This window comes from Taeniopygia guttata, chromosome 1A, assembly GCF_048771995.1.
Source record: "Taeniopygia guttata chromosome 1A, bTaeGut7.mat, whole genome shotgun sequence".
Taxonomy (NCBI): Eukaryota; Metazoa; Chordata; class Aves; order Passeriformes; family Estrildidae; genus Taeniopygia; species Taeniopygia guttata.
Window position 1 is genome coordinate 69,298,229 of NC_133025.1, and position 27,515 is coordinate 69,325,743.

The 27,515-nt window shown below is 39.0% G+C and overlaps 1 protein-coding gene across 35 annotated transcripts in view; it reads right to left on the reverse strand.

Annotated features, from left to right (window-relative positions):
* The window catches only part of CACNA1C (calcium voltage-gated channel subunit alpha1 C), a 452,642-nt gene that overhangs the window by 376,295 nt on the left and 48,832 nt on the right, over positions 1-27,515 (reverse strand). For all 35 annotated transcript variants that reach the window (XM_072923847.1, XM_072923859.1, XM_072923850.1 and 32 more), the window contains exons 2-3: positions 5,636-5,958; positions 1,741-1,845 (exon numbers count right to left, since the gene is read on the reverse strand). In XM_072923847.1, the coding sequence (XP_072779948.1) occupies positions 1,741-1,845; positions 5,636-5,958 (428 nt within the window). The remainder of the gene's footprint in view (positions 1-1,740; positions 1,846-5,635; positions 5,959-27,515) is intronic.

Here is a 27,515-nt window from a genome sequence, read left to right on the forward strand (position 1 = left end):
CCTACTTCTGGGAAACAGCTATTTAGGCAAATTAACAATTCCTCCTGATCCTCAAGGCTGCAACATTTCCAAACTTTCCTGCGATGATAATTCTTGCTTAGTTAGGTTTTTTTGAACTCCACCACAAGTAACACAAGAGTTTTTATAGACATTCTAAATGATGCAAAAGACATCTTGGAAAACAAATGCAGAATGGAAACTCAAATCACAAGGTGCATGTATTTCTTGATAGCAGAACAGTTTTAATACATCTCGTTCAATTACAAAGATACTTCTAGCCCAGTTTTAGCCAGCAGTCTCCTCACTGAGTTGAGGCAAATACCCACAACCCAATTAAATTCAAATCAAATTGTGAGTCCCCTAATCTTCACATCTGCTCAATTTTCCTCTTGGAACCCTGCAAGTCAGAGCATGCAATGAACATACCTGTTTCCCTCAGCAGGAGATCAACTGAATGTGGTTTTTATTAAATAAAATACAGTAATTTTTGAGAGGTGCCCTACTGAAATTTTTTAAGTATACACACCACAACTCATCATTGTTAAACACTAAGTCACACTAACAAAGAACAGCCAAAGAGACACAAGACCAACTCCTGTGTACTGCACCTGTAGAGAAGTTGACAATCGCTTATCACCTCCTGTTTCTCTTTTTGTACTTCTTAAAGAAGTGAAAATGCACCACACTACAAGTTTTTTACTACTCTTTTTTTTTTAAAAAAAAGCATAGAAGTATTGTTTCAGCAACACCCGAAGTTTGCAATGTGTTTTCTAAAACTTCAAGAGAGATTTAATCAGATGACTGACTTGCAAGAGCAGCATGAATCTTTTTTAATTACAGTGTCTGTCAGCCACCCCAGTTGTTGCTACTTTAGAAGTATGGCTTTTGTTCTCCTAGACTGTTGCTCTAAAATTTCTTAAGTCTCAATAAATTTTATTCAGGAAATAGCAGCCCTGCTCCTAAATTCTGGGAGTAAGTTTTCATCCTGATTCAACCCGACAAGTAGGAGATTTATTCACATATTTGAGAGGAGAAAAAAAATGTTTTCTGCTAATTCAGTGAACTGTGTTCCAGAGCTGGTTTGTCTTTTGCCCTTACTGAGCAGAATTCTCTGCTATGGCTTCATGCTAAGCCAAAAGTAAACACTCTTCCTTTTTATACAGACAGCTGAATCCCAAAGTACCAGCACTGGCATCAGCGGTGACAGATGAAAAGCTATATTCCCCCAACAAGAGGGAATGACTAAAAACAACCAAAAAATTTAAGAAATCCCATCAAACCAAACAAAAAACACCAACTGCACAAATATTGTTCAGCCAAATCAATGCATGTGTCTGAAATGCAAGCATTAATCAGTCATCAAGCACTTGAGAGGAGGACAGCATCATTTTCACAATGGCACACGGTAAGACAAAAACCACTAGAACATCCCTGATAAAAGATATCGCCCAAAAATACCTGCAGGTTAAAATTTACCAAGCCTTTTTGCAGCATGCTGAAATTTATTAACCTCAACATCACATACAGCACCTGTGCAACTTTTTGGAATGTTCTTCTCTAAAACCAGCTCCGCTGCGACAGGTAATAAAATGACTAGACAAGACGTAGCAGTAAAAATCAATTTTTATCATGTTCTAAACTTTGGTGGATATATTTACATTCCCTACCTCCACAAGTCTCCATGATCGCTTTTCAAAAGGACTTTTGAAATAGCAAAACTAAACACCATCAAGGACTTACCAGATTGGAATTGGTGGCATTGGAATCATCTTCTGGAAAGGGGATATAGATAGCTAAGGCCACACAATTGGCAAAAATAGTCAGTAAAATAATTATTTCAAATGGTCTGAGGAATGGAGTTAAGGAAATTGTTCCAAAATGAGCACACAAAAATAAAAAGAAATTTTGAAAAAAAATATTTATAAGACCTCTGTTTAAAGAAAGCATTCCAAGCCTCTTATACTCTGAAAAGAAACATATGCCTTTTTAAGTGCTTTTAGGAACTCCCAGCCAAAATTCTTCCTAATATGTCAAAAGCAGTGTAGGCCAGTCACGTGCCAGAGTAAACAAAGGTTTCTTAAAAGTTTTTTCTTCTTTTTCTTGTTTAGATTGCATTTTCCCAATTTTCCTTCGAGCATGGCTGCGCTAGCTTTAATAAGAGAAACCTGTACTATAATGACTACCCTTGGTCTTTTTATGATTATTTTTCTTTGGTTGTTTTCATCTGCATTTATAAATTCTCATAGTTTAAACAAACATTTTGAGGTTTCTTTTCTTTTGTTGTTATTGCTGTATTTTTGCCCCCCCTCTCTCAGTTTCTCATATCTTGGAGTTAAATGTGAGGGCTCAAGCAATAATAACCATGGTTAGAAGACCTTTAAAAAAGGATATATTTTGTTAAGGTAAAAAAAGTCTTTTCCCAAACTGTGCTTACACTGCACTTTGCCACGTATACTTGTTTTGCTTTAAAATTATTTGAGGAAGTATTTCTTTTTCTCTTATTTTGCATTTCATTTGGCATCAGAGGGAACACTAAAGTTCAGTATTTTAGGGACAGCAAGAAGCAGAGAGTCCCTTCTGACAAAGAAACAGTTCAGAGGCATTTCAACCTTGCATGAGCTTTGTTGGGGAAGAGAGAAACCAAACGTTTGGAATGTTCAACAAAGAAATCTTGCACAAGCTCAATGCCCCCCTGGCTGTCCACGGGAACCAAAGGGCATTTTTCTACTGCCCAGTCTCCTGGCACTGCACTTCATCTACTTGAATGGTCTCCCTAATCTCTGCTGCTGTGAAGTGTCTCCAAACTCAGACTAAAGACCAGATTTATGGTCTGTCTACATTTACTGGCCTGCAAGAATATCCTGGAGGCTACTTCTGGGATAACTCACCACTGCTCAGGAGGGGAATGAGGAGCAGGAGAGAATGCCAAGCATAACCTGTACCACAAAGTGCATTTGAGCATGACTTTATCCACCGTGGGACTGCCAAATGTCAGCACAGCATGCATGATTTTGGTCAGCAGACTGCTGCTCTCAGCAGGTTTGAGCAGAAAGAGCAGGAGATCTTTGAATGTTAAGCTGAGCTGCAAGATATACACAAATTCCAGGCACCTGACTGCTGTTTATACTCACATACATTCTACATTTCACATACAGAAGAGTCAGAGGGCTCCAGACTCACCAGACTACTGTGCTTAAGCCTCTGAATAATAGGAGACAAATGGTATCACAGAGGCAGAAGAGCAGATCAGGACAGAAAGAGAAATCTACATGAGAAATCATAAGACTTCTCAGGTATGTACTACCCCAGGCTGTTTGTAGAATGTTTACTGCTTAAAGACCTGGATTTCCACAGGCTTTCATTTTCTTAGTCACTTTTTTCCCAAAAATTTTTGTTTGTTTTTTTTGGCAGGATTATTATCCATTAATTTATCACTGTTTACACATATTTCCTTTCACTTCAATTCTCTTTTTGCACTGTAAACATTGAACTCTATAAAATCTACAAATTAAATTGTAGATTTAAATCTACAAATTAAAAACATTAAATTCTATAAAATCTACAAATACACTGCACAAAAGGCAGAAAATTAAACACACAGCTAAATCCTTAAGGTAATTACTTCATTTCACTTATTCTTGAATGCAATTGCTCATTCGGGCTCTTAACACTGTAACATTTGGGTAAGAAACACTACTGAAGTGCTATTTGATATTTGTTTAATATCTATTATGCTTTAGTTGTACAATAAATCAAGGTAAGCCTTTCTCAGTAGTTTTTAGCAAGTAGGAAAAGTCAGAATATAGAATTAAAATAAACCTTGTCAAAACCCTTTGATATTGCTTGTTGTCATTGAAGTGTTTCATGTTTACAAACTCCAGATGTCCAATGAGAGGTTCTGATGGAAAAAAAAATATACTTCCATCAACTCACCTAAAAACAAACAAAACCCCAAACTGCAAGTGTCTTTGTGCTGCTTTAATTGTGCTATTTGGTCATCTCTTGATCTCAGCTGGTTTACAACACCTCATTCCCATCATTCATTGCTGATCTTATCCATCTATCAAATGTTGCTCTGAAGACATGTGGTGACTGGGGTGCTGCTAAGTAAACCAATATTCAGTTTTATCCTGTTAGTCATCACCCATCATCTTATGCTTAAGTATCAGACTTATGTCAGTAGCAAGAAAAAGTAGCAAACTTAATCAGGGGATTAAAAATTAGCATCTGAATAAAAAATGAACAGGCAGGTAGTTTAAGGACATTAAAGATTGACAGGAGCATTTTTAACAAGTTCTTAAGTATGTCCATGTCAGCAATACCTGATATACTCATTTTCTGTTTTCACCCAGCATCTCACCAGACACCCAAGGGAATAATATTATCACATTGTCTTAAATGCCTTAATTCATTTTTTTTATCATATTAACTACTGCCAAGTTCTGTACTGCCTTTCCTTGACATGCTTATCTACCCCTAAAAACATTCTTTTTCTTCTGTATTTCTTGAAGAACCCCATTAGCTTGTGATTACTTTTCAGGGTTAATCCTGGTTTCTCCTTGAGGATGCAAAGGAGGCATACTTCATTTCAGTTTGAGTTTCACACCAAAAACTCAAATTCCAGCTTGCACTGATCAGACTTGGATGACTAAAAAGGTTTTGCTCTTTGCACACAATAAAGCAATGATCAGACTCTCCCTGACTTTCCAGGGAAGCAGCACCAACCCCTTCACTCTGCAGCTCTGTGTCAGTGGTTCTCATCTATCATCTGTGACACCATCTGTCTCTTGTTCAGGCTGTCAGATCTGGCTCTTCACTGCATTTGGACATGTTACTTTAACTGTATTTCTTTTTCCCTTCTTCTAGATAACCATTATCGCTTACCATACAATACTGAGTCTTATGATTTTAACCAAAATTTCAATATAATTAACAGTTCTCAGCCCAGTCTCACTTGTCCTTTTACCCCATTCTTTTCTCCATACTGTAGAAAGTGTGATGTCACATGTTTAATATGTTTAACAAAACATATTAAAACGTATTATTCAAAGTAACAGAGCTTTGGACTGGTGACACCTCTCAAAAACCAATAAAAATTTAAAAGGGAAAGCCAGGAGCTTCTATCAATCCTATAGATTGATAGTTCTGACCTCATATACCTTGAATATCTCCCATGCATTACCTGGGCTGTACTTTTTTCAAAGAGCAGAATTCAACTACTAAGCCACATCAAGCTATTCAAGCTTCTAGTGGTCTCTCACATGGGTTGTAGTTAAGGTTTCCATTCTCATCCTCTTTCCTCACCTGCCCCCACTTCAGCATAAACCACCTCAGGCAAGACATCAAAAATTATTCATGCACGTTAAGCTCCCAGTGGCGGAACTTTCAGTGTGAGGCACAGATTTCCACCCAATGTGTTGATTTCCAGCCAATGCGTTGATTTCAACCCAACGCGTCGACTTCCCCCCACCCATGAACAGGAGCTGATGTGCACAAATGTGGATATCCTCAGTTCAAATCAGAGGGAAAAAGAGATTTTTCCAAGGCTTAGCCTGACAGGAATTTTTCTCTTTTTCTCTCTGACTGAACTGAGGATACCCACACCCAAAGGCCCGTTTGGCTGCGCTAAAGGATATTTCCATTCGACGATGCTGATGCACGCCCTCCGGATGGGATTCTTCAGCGTGAGGCACAGCAGCGCCCGGGGAGGACGGGTGGCTGTGGTGGTGCCCTGCTTCTTCTGCTTGCCATACTGCTGCCGCTTCCTCTGCGTGGAGCTGGCCGTGGATATCGTGGCGTTGCCAGCACTGCCCATCAGCTTGGCTTGCCTGGCGGCATCGATGGCAGCCTGCCAGGACAGAGCTGCCCCCGGAGTGGGGATGTGCTCTGGGGCAAGCCCTGCAGCTGCATTGGCATTCATGTTGGCATGAGCTGGGCGGGGACTCCCATAGTTGGAACCTGCAGGGCAAAAAAAAAATTAAAAATGAAATAAAGCAGAGAAATTTGTGAATTGTTTTTTAAACTGTGGAAGAGATAGCTAGTGGTTTTTTAAAACTTTCAGTGTAGGGCACTGTAGGTAATTCAAATTCTTTATTGTCAAGCAATACTACTATGCAATCCTTTCTCTTGCAAGAGACTCCCAATAAGACTGATGGATGCTGAGCTGTTAGAAGTGCCTCCAAACAAGGCAGTCTCCAAAGATTCAGAGAAAAGAAACTATCCCTTCTTTTTTTTACCCAAGTATTTTGCAATTTGGACTGTTTGAAAGCTCAGAAGGTGAGGCTAGTCCTCATCACTTTCTCACTCAGACATGCAGCACGATGCTATCTGCTACTGGCAAAGGACCCAAATGAAATTCTCAAGTCCTACCATAAAAACCTTCATGCTTCTTGGAGATTACCTGAAGGTAAGGTGAAATTTTGCCAATAAGCTTAATTCTCCCTGCAAACAACACATATGTACAGGTCTGAGAACAGCCTGAGCAGAAGCTACAGTGAAGCAGAAACCAGCACACAGACACAGCTGGTGGCTTTTGTGCTCTCTACATTCCTGTGCAGAGAGTTCAGGCCAACCATATGTTTGGAAATTGGCACTATCTCCACATCCTGATAAACTACTGAATCAATGGAGGAATTGATATTAAAAGCATAAAATAATAAGAATGCTAAAACCTAGCAGTCTCAAGTTTTGCAGCTTCTTTAGCCAAAAGTGAGTAAGTATATGAATTTGCCCAATCATAATAATGGAATATACACATCCGGTGATATGTGGCTGATATTGAAAAGGTCTTAGCAGTACAAAAAATAAAGTCACTCTTTCAAGCCAGTGCAGATGTTCCAGCATTTCAGAAAAGACAGCTAAGTCACCTGTGCCCCTTTGGTGAGGCTTTTCAAGTGACCCAAATGAAAACCTCAATCACTTCAAGAGGAAACAATTTTGAAATTTCTAAACAGATTGCTTTACTCTTTGGACTATGCTTCTGTTGAGCTCTGCAAGAACTCGTGAAATATCAACTGAATTTTATCCCAGACACTTTAGAGAATAAAATGCAAGCCCTGTTTAAAAAGTGCAACACAGAATCTACACAAAGTCACAACAGCAGTATTACATTTAAGAGACTATTTATTTTGTTATGGACTTGTGAGTCTGCCTGTGGCCCATAATTTGAGGTACAGGTAAAAGGAGGCCTGGGAGGTCTACAGATCTTATTCCTCCACAGTTCAGCTTCAAAACCCTGCCCACTCCTGAGACTGCCCATTCCTGACTCAGGAATCGCCTGAATGGTGCCTCCACTGACATCTGAGCAGCAGCCCGTGCTTCAGATAAAGTGCACACACAGTGGGCAGAGAGTGGAAACCCAGTCAAGGAGTTAGATCAGCTATTTCAAAGCAAGCTCAAAGCCTCCTGTTGACCATGTTCCACTTTAGATTAGTGTAGAAATATGGTGTTATTAAGTAGGACAGATGGGCTCCTACAGACTATTAGACAAAGCAAAGGGAAGACCACTTGTAACACTGTTTCTTTTACAGTGTCAGATGAAAGACATTTAAAACCAGGGACTTGGAAAGCTCTTCTTGAATGGAAATAATTACACAAGATGCATATTTCATAGGTGGATGTGCAGTGCCAAGGCAGCACAGCACTGACTGCGCTACAAATGAATGAAAGCAGGTGGAATAAATACAATTACATTGACACACAGAGTGCAACAGGATAAGCATCTACCGAGAAAGCATTCAAGATTTGTAAATTCATCTCACTGGATCACAAGGAAGGACATGATAGAGTCAGATGCTATTTTATGTAAGGCATTGCCATAAGATTTTCAGGCTGTTATAGAGCAGGGAAATCCAGAGCTTGTCTCTGCTCACTGAAAAACCTCCTAGCTGCAAACCAGCCAAAGGAAGCTAATGAGTAATGTGACTCTGATATGAGGAAGAGAAAGCTGAAAGAAACAAGAAATGGGAAATGGTTAATTCACATCCCTCACATTTTGAAAATGAAGAAAAAGAGCTTTCAGAATCCTACAGGCTAAGCAGATTTCCTCGATGAAGTAGGCAATCAAGTGGCAGACAAACTTAGTTTTCCAAGGCTAAGCAAATTGTACACAGCACTACTCATGGGATACGTATTTATTTTCAGACTTATTCCAGATGCAGTTTTTCTCTTAGCATCTATTTGACCTCCCAAGCCTGAGGCACGCTGGAAAGGCAAAATAAATGGAAAATCACTCTAATTATTCTCCAACTCCAGCTCTTCTTTAATACTGACCCATTACAGTGGAGAAGAAAGATGTGTGTTTTCCAGTAAAAGCAAACTTGCTGATCCCTCTCCACAGTGGTCTTATCATGCTGACTAGACCATGTGGTCCTGTAAATAAACAGCTGCTGCTTCTTAATGAAGACTTTTCTGCAATTTGGGAATGTGTCAAGTTTCATCATTATTGCTTCTTAGTTAGGTTTCACATGAGGATCCAAGTCATGCATTTTGACTTTAATGTGCCAGCAAAGTTAAGGATCCAGCTTTTGGTTGTTTTATGGGTTTTGCTTCTAATATGATCAGCAGTCCCATAATAAAGTGCTTTGTCTCAAATTAATTTCAAATGATGAGCCAGTAATGACAGATTTATATTAACAAATATTACAAATATTGATTACTGATAAGGATCTGTCTGTTTTATGAAGCTCTGAGGCTGCAGACAATCTGTAGCAAATGAGAAATGGCAGTGACAAAAGACTTGCTCTGGAAGTACTTTATAGAAATAGCTTGAATAAAAGAGAGAGGCTCCCACAGCTACGTTCAAGAACTGAGCAAAATATTTTCAAAGACAGCATAGCCAAAGTCTCAGGGAGAATGAAATTCCACCCTATAATCTAAATGCTTAGGGTTAATTCCTGGGAAGTAGGGAGTGCACAGCTCCTGCTGAACTCGTGAGGCACCGTGCTGAAATTTCACTGACAGCACTCATTTCTCCCCCACCACAAAACGGCTGCAACCTGAGAGCTGCAGTTACTGGATTTATTTTTTTTCTTTTTGCAGTGTAGCAGTGAAATAATTCACCCAATTTCCCCACTACAAATAAAGTTTGACACTTCAAATACATAATTATTAAGCTGGATGTTGACTAGATCTAGGAAATGGAGATTGAGCCCCCACCCAAATGCAATAACTCACTAAGCACCATGATCCACAGCATCATCACCCTGCTAATCCCCACCACCCTTCAGCAACAATTTCTACTGTTGACTGTGTCCAGATGGTACACAAAATTCTGCCCTCTCAAGTCCTTCTGTGCTATGAATCATGCATTTAAGTATCTGAATATAATTAAATACAAAATTCTATATATACGAACAAGTTTGATTACAAAGTCTTTAGGAAAGATACACTTCTGAAAAAAAAAACAAACATGCAGACTTGTAGAACGAAAACAGATGCAGAAACAACAGAAACACAGGTCTCAAAAATCAGAGTTAAGTCACAAAAGTAACAGGTAAGATTGCTCTGCAACAGGAAATGAACCACGTTGCACAAAGTACCCGATGCTGAAAGATTACAACTAAATCACCAAAACTTTCATTACCAAAACCACTACTAAAATACACTGTGATGACCATTTCAGGTAATATTTGAATTCTAGTACCATCTGTCATGCCACCTATTACTATCTCAAAAAAGCATCATAAAAAAAACCCAGCTATGCAGTGATCATTTGATACAAGAAATGGGCAAGTTAATGACACAATGGAATCACAGCTGCTGAGGGTTTTTGCCTTCCTCTAGTTAGCCATGCATTTATTTTAGAAAAATTTGTGCTTAGATTAATTATTTAAATGAAAAATAGACCAATCCTGATGTGTAATGTAATTTTTTTCCCCCCAACACTTTAAAAACTGCAGATCCTAAAATTGCACACCTTGAAACTGCTGTGTTTTCCCCCAAAGCCGAGGAGATCTGGGTACAGTAAAAGATGAGATTGGTTAACTCAGTGTCTTAACTGCAAATAGGAAGTAGGAATCTGGTTGCATTGCTAAGATCATGTGTGAGAGCAGTTCAAGCCCACTGGAAAAATGTTATAAAATATTGAATTGAGAGGTGTCAAAATCAGAAGCATGAAGAGCAACACCAAAAAAAAAAAAAGTCAGTGTATGAGATCATCTGTTAGTGAGGAAGAATGTGGAAAACACTGATCCATTAACCCATGGAAAAGGGAGACCATATGATTCCAAGAAGGATTAAGTATTACATGACATTTTTGCATAAATTTTACTAGAAAAAATATCTATCAAGAGCTGATGACTAGCACAAATAAACCCCAAACCAAAACAGGTATTGCTTCCAGATGTAAAAGGGAAACAAGTCATTGGATAATGTCCATGCTTTCAGCTACTTTGGTAGCTACTTTGTACACTAGAGTGTCCTAGAATATTTAAAGCACTTTCTGAAGTTATGTCAAAGCTGTTGGCTGATGCCTTGAACTCATGGAATACAGGAGAGTCCTCAGAGGACTCCGAAATGGTAAGAGGAATCCCCAGTTAAAAAAAAAAAAAAAAGTAGAAGGAGGGCAAATTTACATCCAGATGAACTTCAGTTTCAAAAAAGAAAAAAAAAAACTGGAGTAAGTAAAATAAACAAGGATCAGCAAGTACTTGTAGGACAAGTAGCAAACGAGGAGCAAGAGACATGGACCTGTCATGAACATATTGCTTCAAAGAAAACCAGTTTCCTCCAGAACTGAGCAATTCACAGGCAAGGTAGAAACAGCAGGGTCCATACCTCCTGGTTTTATTAATAGTTCTATGAGGTCTTTTAGGATAGTTTCATAAGAATTCTAGGGACATACAAGCAATAAAAAAAATGGGTATGTCAGGACTACAAAACCAGTGGATGCCTGGGAGCAGTTATCATTGCTGTACATCTAAATTGGAGGATGTGTCACAGGGAGGTACCCAAGAGCCTGCCCAGGATCTGATTCGGTTCCATGATTTGATTCTGCTCAATTAATGATCTGGATGATTAAACAGTGAATAGTGTTATTAAACAAGCAGGTAACTGTGAAGCTGGGACGTAAAGCAAATACACTGAAGGACAGGATCTGAATTTAAAATTAACTTCATGAATTGAAGAAAAAGCCTTTAAAATAGGATGGAGTTCAGCAGGGACAAATGCAAAATATTTAAGCAAAATGAATCACCTGCCCAAATTATTTTCAGAAAGGCCTTGGGGGTTTACACTGGATCCCCAACAGAAGAGAAGGTGATATTGCCATACAACAGAACAGATGTCTATATTGTCATACTGCCTTCTTCCCATTAAAATGCAGCCATAACCATGTAGTGCATGAACAGGGATAAAACCCATGCAGCACTATGGGCAATCCTTCCCCTCAGCTGGGCTCTGGCAGGGCTTCAGCTGAAATGCAGAGGGTTTGCAGGTTTGGGTTCCCCACCCCAGACAGACCAGCTCAGGTCAGGCTGCCCAAAGTGGGCAGGAAAACCAACCCAAAACCTGGAAAGCATCAGCCATGAGCAAAGCACAAGAATGGGAATGGCAGAACTCAGCCTGCCGTTTTTGGGGATGGAAGGGGCATGATAGCAGCCTTGAAGCATCTGCATATATGTAATATATTTATTTTTAGACATATATGTATGCACGTCAAGGAACAGAAAGGTCATATCTATCCCCAAACTCACAGGCAATAAGCAACGGGTTTTGCAGTCAGAAAAACTCAATCTGCACCTTCCACACTCTCAAGTCTGTCAGAGCAGGACAGAAAAAAACTAATGTTCATTTCAAGCAAGTTTGACATGAAGAAAAGCCTGTGCACAGAAAGATAATGTATTTATTCCACCAATTAGTCCATCAAAAGAGACCCCTCTGAGTAAACCCTTCACTCCAGCCTTTAGAGGCTCAGCTACACCAGCACCTCCTAAGGCTCATGTTTCCATGGCTGTGTTCATCACCTCACAGTAGGGGGAAGATGGGGATGCTCAGGGCCATCAACCTGGAACTCTTTCTTTGATTTTAAAGCCTCACTTAGCAAATTTTAAAAGCCTAATAGACTTTCTAAAGCCTAAATTTTAATAGACTAACCCTAGTATCTCAGGACAACAGCCTGAGCAACATGCAAAATTTAAAATCTTGACATAAACAAACCCACTTATTTATATGAGAAAGCAGGTTTTTTTTCCCAGAAATCTTTAGTAACTTTTCAGTTGCCATGCCTAGAACCTTCCTGCAGTAAATACAAGGCTGCACTCACCCAAAACTCTTTCTTTTAAGTATGATTTGGATATTTTTTTCTTTAACAGCCTTTTTTTTTAAATTGACAATACATTCATTCTGATATCTAACAGCTAAAGTGATGCTAGGGGGTTTTTTCCCTCAAATAGAAGGTTTTTCTGAAGGCATTCTTAAGAAGAGGTAAGAACTATAATGAAAGCTGGATTGCAACTTGAACTAGGGCTTTTTCTACAACAAAATTTATAATAGACACATACACTTTTAAATATCACATCAGGCTAAGACACAGTGTAGTTTCCAGCCCAGATAACAGAGTTAAGAATTTCTCCTGTAAAATGTTTGGGGATTTCAGAACATACACACACACAGAAAATCTATGATTTAAGGCAGCTTGTTTGCCAGAGTTGAGACTAAAGATTTCTTAAAAATCTAATCAAAATATTGTTTTCAAGAACTGTACTTCACTCAACATGAGATCCTGGTTCTTCTTCTTTTCCCTCCTCAAAAGCAAGGATGTTTTTCAGCATGCCATTCACAGAAAATGCAGTGAGCTCCTAGCAATGTGGAAAAAAAAAAGTCAATTTCAATGGAGAGCACAAGTGCAAAAGCTGCTCTCACTTCCAGTACCGAATGCCTCCAAGTTAAATATTTACACCTGAAAATTAACTACTGACACTGCGTGGCAAATTATTGTCATTTTGCCAACACTATTTAGGTTTTGAATTTTCTAAGAAAGGTTCCACATTGGTAGAACAGGCAGCACAATGGATTTCTGGCTCACAAATAAGGCACAAGGCTACAAGCAATAATTCCCTAGGCAATATATTCCCTACTGAAATAAATCATGGGACTGCTCTTCCTTAAAATCACCACATAAACAGTTGTCTCCATGCAAAAATCCCATATTTCAGAGTATGTTGCCAATAAGGTCATTCTTCTATATGCATAAATTTTGGATGTACAAGAGATCCAGACAGCGAGATATAAATTTCTAGGATTTCTCTTACTTTTCTGTTTAAAAATGCTGTGGTTTTCAAAGAACACAGTTCAGGTGTTTAGGGCAGCTTTGGGTTTTTTGAAGTTTTTTTTTGCTTTGGGGTGTTTTGTTTTCTGGAGGGTGGGGAGAAAGGAAGGGGTACTGCTTGTTTTGCATCATGGGCTTTTCTAATAAAAGACACCATCTTTTACTTGTTGTAAAAACAAATTATATTCCTATCTACTGATAAATTTGGGGTTTAAAGCAACTCTTTGTTATGCCCCTTAACCAAAGAGGCATCTCAAACCTTGCCCAGGAGAATCCAGAAAGCTCAAAATTTGAAAATTCTCAGCAGACACAAAGATCCATCCAGCTTGGGGTGATTCTCTTCTGTAACTATAGATTCAAAAGAAACAGTCTGAGAGGTAAGGTTTGGGGGTTTTTTAGAGAGGAGGAAGAAGGGGAAAAGCATGAACCCTACTAAATTATAGGACCTGATGCAAGTGCCTGATGTGTTGATAATTGTTGAAAGGCCAACTGAATCACAAATTCTATCAGGAGATAAATTTATTAGGGTAAGGAGGTGGTAAGAGGGCAATTTCCTTCAAAACACTTGTATTTTTTTTTTTTTTCTTTTGTGACTTTCAAGCTACAAGAAAGCCCAAAGAAACTCACAAAGAATCCTTTCTGGTTTCTTGAGATGAGTTTCTGGTGGCACCAGAAATCAAGCCAGGGAACACTTCCCTCCAACCACAGCTCAGTGAAACATTCATAAAACTCAAAAGCAGCAACAGAGGCCCAGTGACAAACATCTTTTTGCTGATAAGAGGATTTGTATTTGTCTGAGAGAACCCAATTAACACCGTATTTGAGGGTATTTTTTACAGAAACCCACAGTTCTCCTGGGATAACACAATCTCCAGCAGAAAGCAGAGCATAAGAGCAATGCTAACACCAAAGGGCAAGTAAATAAAACCCCAAAATTCCTCGCCTTCAGGCAGCTGTAGATGCACGTCTCATGGCATATTGCTTTGATACATCATTTTAAAGTAGGACACCTATTTTTAGGGCACCTGTCAGCACAAAACCTTTGCAGTGACATGCACACACATCGTGGTGAGCTGCTTGGAGGGAACACCAGGCTTCCTGGGCAAACTCCAGGCACAGATCCTCAAAAGGAGACACCAAGAGAGAGCTTTCTTGTTTAAATGCAATTTTTTCACACTGTTTGTCTAAATTATCATTATCACCATTACAGATCCTGGGTGCAAGCACATCTTTGGTAAGATTTGATAGACTTCAGTAAAATTTCTCTGGAGATTAACTGTAACTCAATAAATTGGATTCTTCTGACAAACCTGTCATCTTAACTGCTTGTCATTTTCTTATTGGTGAATGATTACTCTTCACTTAGTGAGTAATCTAAATATAACTTCTTTACAGAAATTAAGCTCTTACACTTCAAAAGTAATCCTCACTGTATTAGATGGTCTCCAGATTCCATTTGAAAATGCAGAGTGGGATAGAAACCAACACACAAACCTGTTAATTTGATTTGCCTCACCCTACCCAAACCATTTTAAAAAAGGGATCTTGTCTAAACCCCCTCCACAGTCAATGCAGGGGATCATTTCTTCCCATCCTTAGGACAGATTTCTGCAATACAAGTGAAAGCAGCTGCTCAAAGTGCCAATCTCTCTCACTGTACAGAAGTAATCTAAAACATAAGTTTAATTGCACAAAAAATTTCAGTGGATTAAATGAGATTAAATGTCTCCCATTTATTTGTGGGGAGCACATGCATGCACATGTGCTTGTGCATAAGGTAGAGAGCAATTCTGCAGCTGCTTTCAGCCCAGTTCTGGAGCTGCTTTTGGCCCTAAGCATGTGACACAATTTGGAAAATATGTACAAGTGTATGATATCTAAATAATTCAAAGCCTGCAATTTCAATAGTCTTCATCCTAGAAAAATCAATCACAGTTCTTCCACAACTCATAGTATTCCCAGTCCAGAAATAGCAGTCTGTTCCCATTTACAGCAGATGATGGCTAAAATGCACAAAGGGATCTCTATGTAGGTCTGTATCTGAGTTACAGACAACAGACATTTCAATAAAGACACACATAAACAAGGAATCAAACTTTTGCATCCAGATCTAGATGGAGATTAGCCCTGACAGACAATAGACAGTGGCAATTCTGGCAGGCTGAGGGCTTTTTCTTCCTCTTGCTGTTCATGGAGTCAGCCTTCAGCTGCACAAACCCAGACAGCAGCAGAGTTAGTGGGGAAGAGTTTAGCAAGTGTAGAGAAGGAGAGTGGAAATCTAAACTTCCTATAGCAGCCACAAGCACCAGCTGCCAGCCCTCCCTAGCAGTGGCCATACCCACCCCAGGAAGTCATTAATCTGCATTATGACACAAGAACTCTGATTAAAAGGGACCTCTGAGGGCCATCTGCTCCACATCCTCCTCCTTTTTTAGCCCCCTCCTTCCAAGTGGCCAAATTACATCGACCTCTTTGGCCCTGCAGCCCCACACTTTGCAGCATTATTGGTATCTCTGAGCCTGTGCAGGCTTGGGAGAACTCACCCAAATCAAAGATTCATTCAGGTACTGGCCATACAATTTAAGACAATAAATGTGTGTATACTTATATACATATAAATACATCTCTATATATAATCTGTCCAATTTCCAGAGGTACCTACTACATGCTGCTCCATGAAAACCAGACATCAGCACACACACACAAAAGGGGCACTTGGAAACTATTTCTCGCTTTCCAGAAAGGCAAAAATTTATTTTAAGTTACATTTACCTAATTTTAGGTCATGCATGCAATATTCTAATAAATTAAAGATGCAGTCCCTTCTTGAAATGCAGGCAGGTTCAAAGGAAAAAGTATTTATAAAATGCTTCAGTATCAAAACTGACTTTTATTTCAGCTATTAATCTTAGTGTTCCAAAAATCACATTTTTCTATTTTTAAAATCTGATTTTTTTTTTTCTTCCCCTCCTGCTTGGAATTATATCAACAAACCATCACCAAAAGCAATTGAAGAGAAAGGTTCTGAAACAAACTGTACAAAAGGTTCAATGAAATCCTAAGAATTAAGTAAGGAAAAAAAAAAATTTGGTGTTTCTACTAATTTCAGCCACCTAATGAATGTTATCTCATTTTTTAATAACTTTAGACAAAAGTATTCAAACAGGAAGGCTCTTTGTAATTTGGCATCATTAAGGTGTTTGAAAGAGATCATGCAACAGAAGGCAAAATTTGAATTGAGGGAAGAATAAAAGCTTCTTCCATTCTCTATTTACTTTCATCCATAAAATCCTCAAGAGGATGCTCTCCAAACCAAGGAAAAGGAAGTCCTTATGAACCTCCCCTCAAACAAACCCACAGAAAATTACTAACCATATGAATGTAAACCATGCTATACAACAAAAGAAAACAGTGGCTTGGTTTATATTCAGGGTGATATTGAAAGATAACAAAAAAAACCCAAACAAAAAACATTCATTTACTCAAACTAGACCTTTCGGTCTAGAGGTATTATAGCATTAACAGATTTAGAGTCATATTTTTATAGCACTTTGCACAGAGGTAAAAAATTTTACTGGGTTGTTTGGTACCTAAAGTAATATGTTCTATCTCCACTATGCAGAATTTTCTCTAATTTTTTTAGCTCCTGGTATCTTCTTGCTGAATGTTCCAAATCTAAATATTAAGCATGTGCAATATACAGATGCAAAAATAAGCACTCTTGGCTTGCTCTGCTAGTTATGAGCATTCCCAACCTAAATAAGGCACTAATCAGAAGATTGCAACTGCAGCAAAGAGGGGAGCTGAGGGCGAGAGATAAAAAGGGGTGGGGAAAATCAGCAGGAAACAATCTTTGCAAGCACCTGTATGAGGAACACCAGCACCTGCTTTACATCCCAGGCTGAGCACTGCCCCACGTAACCCCAAAATACTTCTTGAGTCACTGGGTGAGTACACAGAGATAGTTAAGCCTCTTCTCTGTGACCTTTTCTACAGTGGATGCAGACAAATGTTTGAGCCAGTCTTTGTAGATTCTTTCTAAAAATAAAAGCTCCTGTTTATATAAAAGCAGATGCATTGGTCATGGCTGAATTTACCCAGAGCAGAGCAGAGGGGGCAGGAGCAGATCCACAGCAGGTTTGCAGAGCGCTTGGTTAGAGCTCAGCAGGCTCTGTGTCAGCACTGCCACTGGGAGAAGGCTCTGCCTGCTGCTCCAGCTCTGCCTTTGGAATTTGCAGATCTCACCAAAGATGGTGAAAGCCGAGGCTTTTGTGTTCCTTTCTCGGGATGCTCCACACTTTGCAGGATCAGTATCACAAAAGAAGCAAGAAATTTCCTATAAATCATTCATCTGATAGCATCTGAATGCTGGTCAAGAGATTTCTACTGCTCATTAAAGAAAAAAAAAAAAGGAAAACACAAAAACCCAAACCAGCAAACTAACAAAAACATAACAGAAGGCCTCAAAACACCCAGCCTATTCAAAAATTGCCATAAGTATTGTGCTCTCCCTGTTTGGAGGAAGAAGATGAGTGCAGATTAACTCCTCTTCCATGACTGAGCAGCTTTGTCCTTGTTAACTTTTTTCATTCTGGACAGAATGAACCAACACACAGAAACACAGCCCTGAACGATTTCCAACCTACATGCAAGGCTGAAAGTCCAGGGAACTGAAAAAAAGAGCTATAAAAATGTAAATCAGGATAATATCTTAAATGAAAGACTAAAAATAGCTGAAGCATCCAGTCTTATGTAAGAGAGAGTTATAAAAAATTGATCAGAATTAATGAGCACGAGCACATCAAAGGTTTTTGACACGCCTCATGACCCTTTCAGCTTAGTGGAATAACCCTTGTTATATTCCATATTTGGTAGCTATAACTAAGCAAAATCAGATGCCCAATAAGGTGTACGCTGGTAACAATGAGGAGCAGCAACCTGTGGAAACTTAACTGTGAAATGTCAGGGGTCACTTCCTGACATTATTCCACTTTATGTCCCCAGGTCAGGTCTGCTTAATTTTCACCCTTTTGGTGATCAAACTGCAGCATTCAGAAACTGCTGGGAGAGATTCTTCAGCCTGGCAGATGTCCTGAAAAATCTGTTACCCACAGACAGCCCAAGGACAGCAGGAAACTCAAAGCTATCAGGATGATCTTTAAAGTACACCAATTGGAAATGTCTCAGCAAAAATGAGTCTTATGCAATGTGTTGAGGGGATAAATGCAACATTTTCACATGTAGACTGGGGATCCCCATTGTCCTTATTTCAAGTTATTTGCAGTACAATGGCTTAATCAGAAAAGTAGCGTTACAAAAACAGTTACATTATTTTAAGTAAATTACTCCCACTGAAATCCATACATTTCCCGAAACATTCTCTTGTTTTGAGTCATTGTATCATTACCAGGCACAGACAGTAAATGAGCATTCAAAAGCAAATGGTGAAACGATGACAGAAAACATCAGAGACAACCCTATGCAAAATTACGGAATAGCTTTTCAAAAAGGCAAAACATATGTTTGTGATTTCTTCAGAAAGATTAAACTGGAAGCCACTGATGTTAAATACTACATTTAGAGGTTGTTATTTAATTTTAAAATCCCCTTACATCCTAATTTCAAAATTCAGATTTCACAGCTGAGTTCACAAAGTTCAATTACTTCACCAGTGCCTCATGAGAAGGGCAAACATTGCTTTGAGCTGGTCTCTCCCATTGCAGATGTCAATTCCTGCAAGGAGAATCTCTGGCTGCTGTTCTCCAGGAAGCTGAAATAGCTGCTTCACAAATCCCAGGTGCTGTGGCACAGCCTTTCTCCAGGGCACAGCAGGATTTGGGTGCTACAGAGCCTGAGCAAAGGGCAGCATGACAGAGGCAGAGCTGTAAATCCTGGGCAAAGGGGCCCTGAAGAGATCATATGGCACAGAATGACTTCATGTCCCTGCTTGCTGCAGTGAGAGGCAGAAATTTGAAAAGATGCATATTCTTTGAGGTGACATAGTAGCATGGATATAAAGAGAGGGCCACTCTTTATTTATGATGATAAAATCCTTCTCTACTGAGACAGGTTCACCTTTTCTTCTGATGTCAGCACAAGTGGTGCTCCCCTGGCTGCATGCTGGGGGAGAGGGCTCTCGCTCTGGCTGAAAGCACAGATCCAGCACACCTGGAAATCCAAGCTCTGGCAGCAGAATCCCATTTGCCAGCATGTCCAAGGTTCAACAAATTCACCAAGTTCATAAGACCAAATGAATTTCACACCTCAGATTATCTTCTCTTTGAGACCCTGCTAAAGGAGGAGTTCTCTACAACTCAAAAATGGCACTCTCAAAACCAGGCACGCTGCATTTGTCCACCCCAAAGCAGAGCCCACACAAACCAAAGAGTTACTGTAGAGAACCCTCTCTGCATTGCTGTCATCCAGCTTCTAATATTTCCTGGTGAATTTGGAACATTGCAGCCAGCTCAAGTACCCACACTCACTAGCCAGGAAGCAAAGCCTGAACTGAGGACAGCATAATTCCTCTGATGCTGTGTCTTCTGCCACACTTGCCATCCCTCTCTGACACTCCCAAAACACTCCTCTCTGACACTGGAAAGCCCATCTCCCTCCTGAAGCTGCCTGTTCTGCATTCACAAAGTTTCCCACTCCTAAACATAATCTCAGGAAAAATTCATTGCTCTCACAACACGGGGATTTAGCAGGGACATTCCTCAAGAAGCAGCTTCCATGAATTTCCAACTGTTATTTTCCTTATCATGCTTTTCTTTGCCAATTTCTTTTGTTTAACAGTACCCATCCAGGCAGGAAGTATACATTGAATGCATTTGCATTCACACAGGCTGCCTGAAAGACAGGTGACTTTAAACTAAAATGGTCATAGAACTCCTTTGTTCCCACTATGCTTCTGTTGCTGAGAACCAAAATTAGAAGCAACACACATGCATAAGGTAGAATGCAGTTCAGTAGTTCTAGCAATCTGAAATCTGACATTTAGTCTAACTTAGTCACCAAAGCTTTAGCTGAGTACTCAAGGCAGAGTTAGGAAGCTCCCAAAAAAGCAGCCTACCCCAGCTGTTTCATATATCTATAATGTTCTCTGGCCATGGCTGCCTTCCTCTCCACAGACTACAAAGAATAGCTCTAACTAGACAATTTAAACACCTACAGTGAGGTAAAATGAAATCTATGCCAAATGATCAGTTTTACTATATGAACAGTGAAAATTCTTAGAATGAAAACTTAGAGCATTTCTCTCTTATTTCATACTCTTCTATTTCTTTCAAAATCTTTCATAACACAGATAGATCCTTCCAATCACAGTCACTTATTCATTCTGGTCCACTGAGCAAATACTTCTGCCTGTATATACACACAACTGTGTAGGCACAGTGCAACTGCAGACATCTCAAAGACATTCTAATGGCTCCCAAGAGTAGATATTTTTTTCCCAGTTATTTGGAAACTAAAAAGTAAAAATGCCTCATGATACAGGCACTGGAAAGATGGCAGATAAAAATCAGAATTATCTGTATATCTAGGTTTCTAGTCAAACCCTGGAGGTGCCTAGTGATAAGTAGGTTTGGGAGGAAGAGAGAGATTTAGTTCCTCCTATCTAAATATGCTGTGTGACACCCACAGCAACATGTGCAGTCCCCAGAGAGAGACCAGACAACAGCCCCCTTTCCTACCAGATTCCCATTTGATCACAGCAATGTCTGCATTCAAGAGAAAAAGACTTTGTCTCTGCAGCTTGCATCCAAGAGGAAAGCTGCACACATCCTGATCAAAAAGCACCTGGTTCAAAATTCACAAGGCTGTGCACTGATTCCTTATAAACCTGCCTGGCCATTTGATTCCAGTTACCAAGAAGACATCAGCCCCTCCCATGGCTGCTACATCCTGACTGTAAAACTGATCATCAGCAGGGAAAGATTACACTGGCAAGGAAGAGAATCTTCTTTACTTATTAACATACAGCACTCATTACTGAAGTTAAGACTGCTCAGAATAATTGGTGTTAGGGCTGCAGGCAGATGACTCAGCCTGGCCTGGGTAACCAAACAGGACATGGAAAACTACTGGCTATGACATGGGAAATCACCAGGAGTGGCAACAAAGTGAGGAGCTGGCAGGAGTTACAGGTGGCACTGTGAGAAATGGGCACATTCCACACACAGTTTGCAGCGACTTGTCAGAGAGGAATAAACTTCACACTTACTTGAGGAAAGTACTGGAGTCCCATAGGGGAGTATCCCAGGGACAACAGTGCCCTGGTAACTGTGTTAAGAATGTGAAATAAGGCAAGAATTACTGAAAACCAGTACCAGAAACACCAGATTTGGGTATGGAGGTAGAAAAGCTGGTGCAGTTGGAAAAAAAAAAAAAAAAAAATAGGGTCAGGTTGTTTATTCTGGAGAAGATTTGAATGACAAGGGAGACACAAAGGCAGAGAAAAAGCAAGTCAGCAGAACTGGAAAGAGAGAAATCATGCACAGCAGTTGTATGGAGGTACCCATCAGAAGCCCTGCTCCTTGATCACCGCAGCTGGACCAGGACAAAATAACCAACCTGAGGTTCTAATCATACCACAAGACTCAAACTTGCATGTGCATTCAGGAGAACTAGGGCAGGGTTTGTTCTGTCTGATTTACACAATCTCTGATTTACAGACACAGGGATAAAACATCCCAGTATTGCTGTGTCTGTTCCAGTAACACAGCTTGATGATATCAATAACTAAACACCATTTCATAACATGGATCTTATTAAAATGAAATAACTTATTAATTTCTTTGCATGCATCTCCTAGGGTGACATCGTCACATAAGCACACACAACAGAGCTGATGAAGAAAGAAAAAATTTATTTTCCAAGCCTATTGACCTGGCACATTGGGAAGATGAAGAGAGCTTTTAGTACCGGAAGATGTTCATATTACCAGGGACCATGACCATGTAAATATCTAAGAGGAGAAGTAAATAACTTCAGAGAGCATATTTCTTTTTCAACCTTCCAAAAGGAAAGAAGTAGAGCTTTTATGGAGGTATGAGACTTTCTGAAAGTCTACATCCTAACACAAAAATAAATTAGAATACAGTCTGCTCCTCTCAATGTCCATACACCAGTCTTTACATTAATCTCCCAAACAGCACCTGACAGTCTGTCAGATCTTTGTACAGTGTGTTGTAGCTGCAGAATCAGCTTTAGATACTTTCTATTGCTGTTATTAGAACAACGAGCTACATGAACTAGGGGTTTAAATCCTAAGATGACAAGTGGGGCTTTCCATCTTCTGCAGTAATTACATCTTTAAATATTATTCTAAAATAGTATTCCAACATGAGAGCAATAAAATCCACCAATGTATTAAACCATCTGGCTGAGCTTACATCACATTCCTTTTGAAGTATCAAATACCACCAATACGTGCTAAAAGAATAAATTTCCTTCCCTCTGATATTTGTGGAGCTGACTCCACACAGGGCTTTCCCATCCGTATTTCTCATAAATAATGAGAAATTATTTCTGGCCCTACAGCATGCATACCAGAATCCTTAGGAACACTCAGTGCATTCTGGGCACTGATGTTCTCCATCAGAAACTGCCTTAAAGCACAACAGACACAATCTCAAGAATGCACACCCCAAAACAAAAGTAGAAAAGTGTTCTGGTGAAAGAAGAGTAAATTCAAGGCAAAGATAACAGCAAAGCTCTCAATAAGAATGCTAAGTACTGGAAAAATAGATTAAGAACTGCTGACCCAGATGTACTTATTTAGGTACAAGCTTTGCCTTGAAACAGCAGGATGTATGCTGCAGTCAAATGCATCTCTTTCCACAGAAATACTCCAAGCTGTGTAAACCACATTGCAAATTAAAAGCACTTAAGGAGATGTCTAAGCATAACGTTTCATAGAAAGTAGCAGAAGTTGCATTCTCAGCATTAAAAACTTCCTGCAGTGTTTTGTTGAATTATTCATACTTGGAGATTTGATCCTTTTTTAAGCACTTCACATTTGACCGTGTGCCATGATACATTCCCAGGGATTCTGCCAGGCACCTGTAGAGATCCATGCTCAATTTTGCCAAAGTTTGATGTCTGAATTTTCAAAATTTTTATTTTGAAATGCTTTGGTTGTGTTAAAGAACTGCCAGTAGCAAGTCCCTCTTGTCAATTTTTGACTGATTTCCTGGCATGCATAACATCTTTTATCACGGCATGCAAGCTGGGACACAATTTTTCATGTCTTATGATCTTTCTTGACACCCTTTGTGCTAAAGCAGAGAAAAGCCTTCAAGTCATGTTCATCTTAGTCTTTCACTCTGCTTTTATTTCTGACTTTTGCTATAATGGCTGAAAAAACAAGAGATACTCAGTTACTCTATTCCAATCATCACTGTGCCATTGCAAATCCAATTCACTGCAATCCATTTCAAATTCAAAATTTGAATGAAACTATTAGCTTCTTGTTCATAATGTAAACCCAAAAAATTAAATTAACAATTTGTTTTTTCAGCATATACCCTCAAGAATGTGTTCATTTCTGATTTAAGCTTCATTACATTGAACAAATAGCAAACAATTCTCAAAGAAAACTGTGGAGAAATTTTTTTGAGAGCTCAGCAGTGTGTGCTGCTACCTGCAGGACCAGCACATCCCAAACACCTGCTAAACAAACATTTCACACTCACAGAATCTGTGTAATTCAGCCAAAGCCAGTGAGAATCTGCCAGACAAGATATTGGAGTTCTAAGGCTAAAGCCATTCACTGATTTATGAGTTCAACTTCTAATACTGCTGGCACTAAACATGCCTGATGTTTGATGCCTGCAAATCTCAGGTTTTCACTTAAAATTTTCACTTAGGTGAAAGGGATGTAAAAAATTTTCATTTAATCCACTCCTAGCTATTGCTCCTGGATACAGTCACACAAGTTCCATTAAACCCACAATTAAACCTGATCACTTTCAATTTTCACCCCATAAATGCCTTTTACTTCTCTCTAAAGACACCAATTTGAATTTAAATTACACCTGAAAACACTCTGTGCATCTATACAATTTATAATAGGCAATAATAACAGGCAATATACAATTTATAAAAGCAGTAATAGGCAATTTAATTATCATATGTGAATTTCAGCACACAGGTGAAGCTTTCCTCCCTGCATGAGTCTATTTGTGCACAACTCCAGAGAGTAATGAAGATTAAGATTTTCCTGTTTTCTTAATGACCCTTGGGTCTATGCAACTTCATTTGCTGACTCTGCAGTCAATATGTTAAATTCATCCCAAAGAAATCAGACCCCTTCGTACTTAATTCAAATGTCTAATATTTACATATAGGGTCGACATGGAAAATGTTCTTTTGTGAACTAAATGGAAGCTACAAGATGGAAAATCCAGCAAAGTTTGGCATTACAGATCAGTCTCAACTTTCATCTTCCTGATTTGTCAATCTGCATTAGAAATAAGGTCCAACATAAATCCTCTATGCAGTGTATTTAGGTGCAATAATTCATTTTCCCCTCTGTCTTCCATATACAGCAACTTTAATTCCTGTATTCACACAGATTACATTTGCTTCTCACACAGGTCATTGTTGCATTCCTGGAGCTAAAATTCAGGAATTCTACTACAAACAGCTGTATCACACAAGTTGCAGTTTCAAAATTATCATTTTTGCCAGTAGTACATGAAACTGAATATACCAAAAAGAGTTGAGCTGACTTACAAGCAAAGAGACACAAGTATTCTTTTTGTCTATGTAAAAGATTATTTCTTCTGACAAAAAGTGTTAGAAGACTATCTGAGGTAACAATAATGTATATTAAATTTTTAAAATGACATATGAAATTTTAAAATTCAGGCATCTTAAGAAGTCTTGCATCCAGGCAGCCATATTGGAGAAGGAAAGCCTTTTTTTTCTCCCTTGGAATAAAGAATCTGAAATCTGATCAGTAACATGACTTTGTTCCTACAATGCCTTTAGGAAGAAATGTTGAGTTAATTACTCAATTAGAGCATATTTACTTTGTAATTATAATGTCATGTTCAGTCATATTTAATTGTTTTTTCCAAAATACCCACAGGCACCCATACACATAGTGGATTAAAAACCTGAATATTTTAGATAAATAACAATGCCATTTAGAAAAGGATATTTTAAATATATCGTAAAGTATTCTTTAAGGATAGGTGGTAGTCAGACAATATTTTCCTTGCAACAATTAACTCTTTAATGTTTATGTACAAAATTCAAAAAGCGTTTCTGTGCAATCAGATTTTTTTTATTACTGTGTCTGGTTTGAAAACCACTATGTTTCCACTCACCCTTAATAATTATTTTATTTTAATCTTCTGTCTTTTGTTAAAGAAGGAAATTTTCCCTCCCTCTTAACTTTGTTGAGTTTTTTAGTGCTCAGGTGAGATTTGTGGATTGCTTTTATTTCTTGACAGATGCCAGGTTAAATAACTTTTTCCCCCCCACAAACCAGGCTTTAACCAGTACTCTGCTAATTTCTCCCAGCTGTTGAAGGACAGTCAAATTGCTGGTGTTTTTTCATGGATTCTGAATGTTTTGTCTGTACAGACAGCCACTGAAATTTAGAATTTTCTATGTGGGACTTAAAAAAAAAACCACCGATTTAGCATTCCTGTACAAGCTTTTAACATTCCCAGAGATTTCCAAAAAAGCAAACTGTTCCAAAACTGGAGCGATGCACTGAGCAAAAGCCCCTCAAACAAACACAGAAAATGACAGCAGCTCAGCTTTTGTGTGCCTTTGGGAAAGGAGCTCTCCATCTTCCTAGATACAGATTGAAATATGCAGAGCGGGTACCAGGGACAATTTTGGTGAGTTTTGTTTGTTTGCTATGAGGGTGGTTAAATTCTGCAGCAGGCAGAGTTTGGATAAGCTCCATCCTCAAAGACACTCAGGATTTTCCTGGACATGGCCCTGAACAACTCCTTTTAATTAAACTTGTTTGGAGGAGGGTGTTGAGCTTCAGCAGCTCCCTCCCATCCCATAGTACCGTTTTGTTTCATCCTCACTTCCCAGAAATGCAATTTTTTGCACCGAAACCTGAGCCAGGGAGAGCAGCACCTCCCAGAACTGTGTTTTTGGGAAGAATGCCTGGGAAGGTGACAGAGAGCAGCCCACCTTCAAAGCCACCAGCAGTAGGTTCTCCTCAGTCTCATCTCTTCCTGAGGATGAACTATGCTAATAATCTCTCAGCTCTAGATTGCAATAACTCAACCTTGCTATCTGGACAACTGCCAGTTTGACCAAACAAAGACAAAATGTGATTCCATCAAAACTTCTGTCACCTTCTACAACACAACACATATATTAATCTGTTCTCTTTTTTTTTTTTTTTTTTTTTTACAGTCTATAATGTTGTGATTGGGTTTCTGGAGGAAATTCAGCCAGGTCTTTTGTTCTGGAAATCTCTATACATGGTACAGAAATACCTGTGACTCTTCCAGCTGGAACAGACCTATCCTGAAACTATCACAAGTTCTTGCTTAAAGGAGTTTATTCCACTCTCGTGATTATGCCTCATCCATAGAAACTGACAGAAATTCTTCCAGAATTCTTCCTCTTCTTTCACAAAAGGGTTTATATGTATTATCAACTGCACCCTGATGTATTTCACAACAACCCTGCAATAGCAACAGTTGCCTCTGTGATTATAAAATCTCACTACTGGATATCAGAGATCCCAACAGGACCAATCCATCACCTGAACCTACACCTGCCCTCTGGCAGGAGCACCACAAGCACCACCATTGCCCTCTCTGCACTGAAGATGGACTGGCACTTCCTCTCTCATTAGAAAAATAAAAATAAAACTGAGGGAAAAAAATAAAGCTTGACACAGCTTAAATGCACAGCAACACTTTTACTCCAACAAAACAGAAAATTTCTAAACTTTTTTTTAACTTTCACTGGTAATATTACTAAGAAGAAATGCCATTTTTACGTTTGGCAATAGAGGAACTACCAGAAAAAGTGTTTAGTGGCCACCAACATGTCTGAACCCTCAATAGTGTTTTCTCTTTTTAAAATTATTGATGCTGAAATCCAGTAATAAACATTTAAATGAATACACTTGCTCTCAAATTCCTATCATCCCCACTATCTAAATAAAACCAGTGTTTCAGATAAATGATCGACAAAAAATATACTGGGTTTGTATACAGTCTAAAAAAAAAAAAAAGATGGGCAATTGAACCATTTA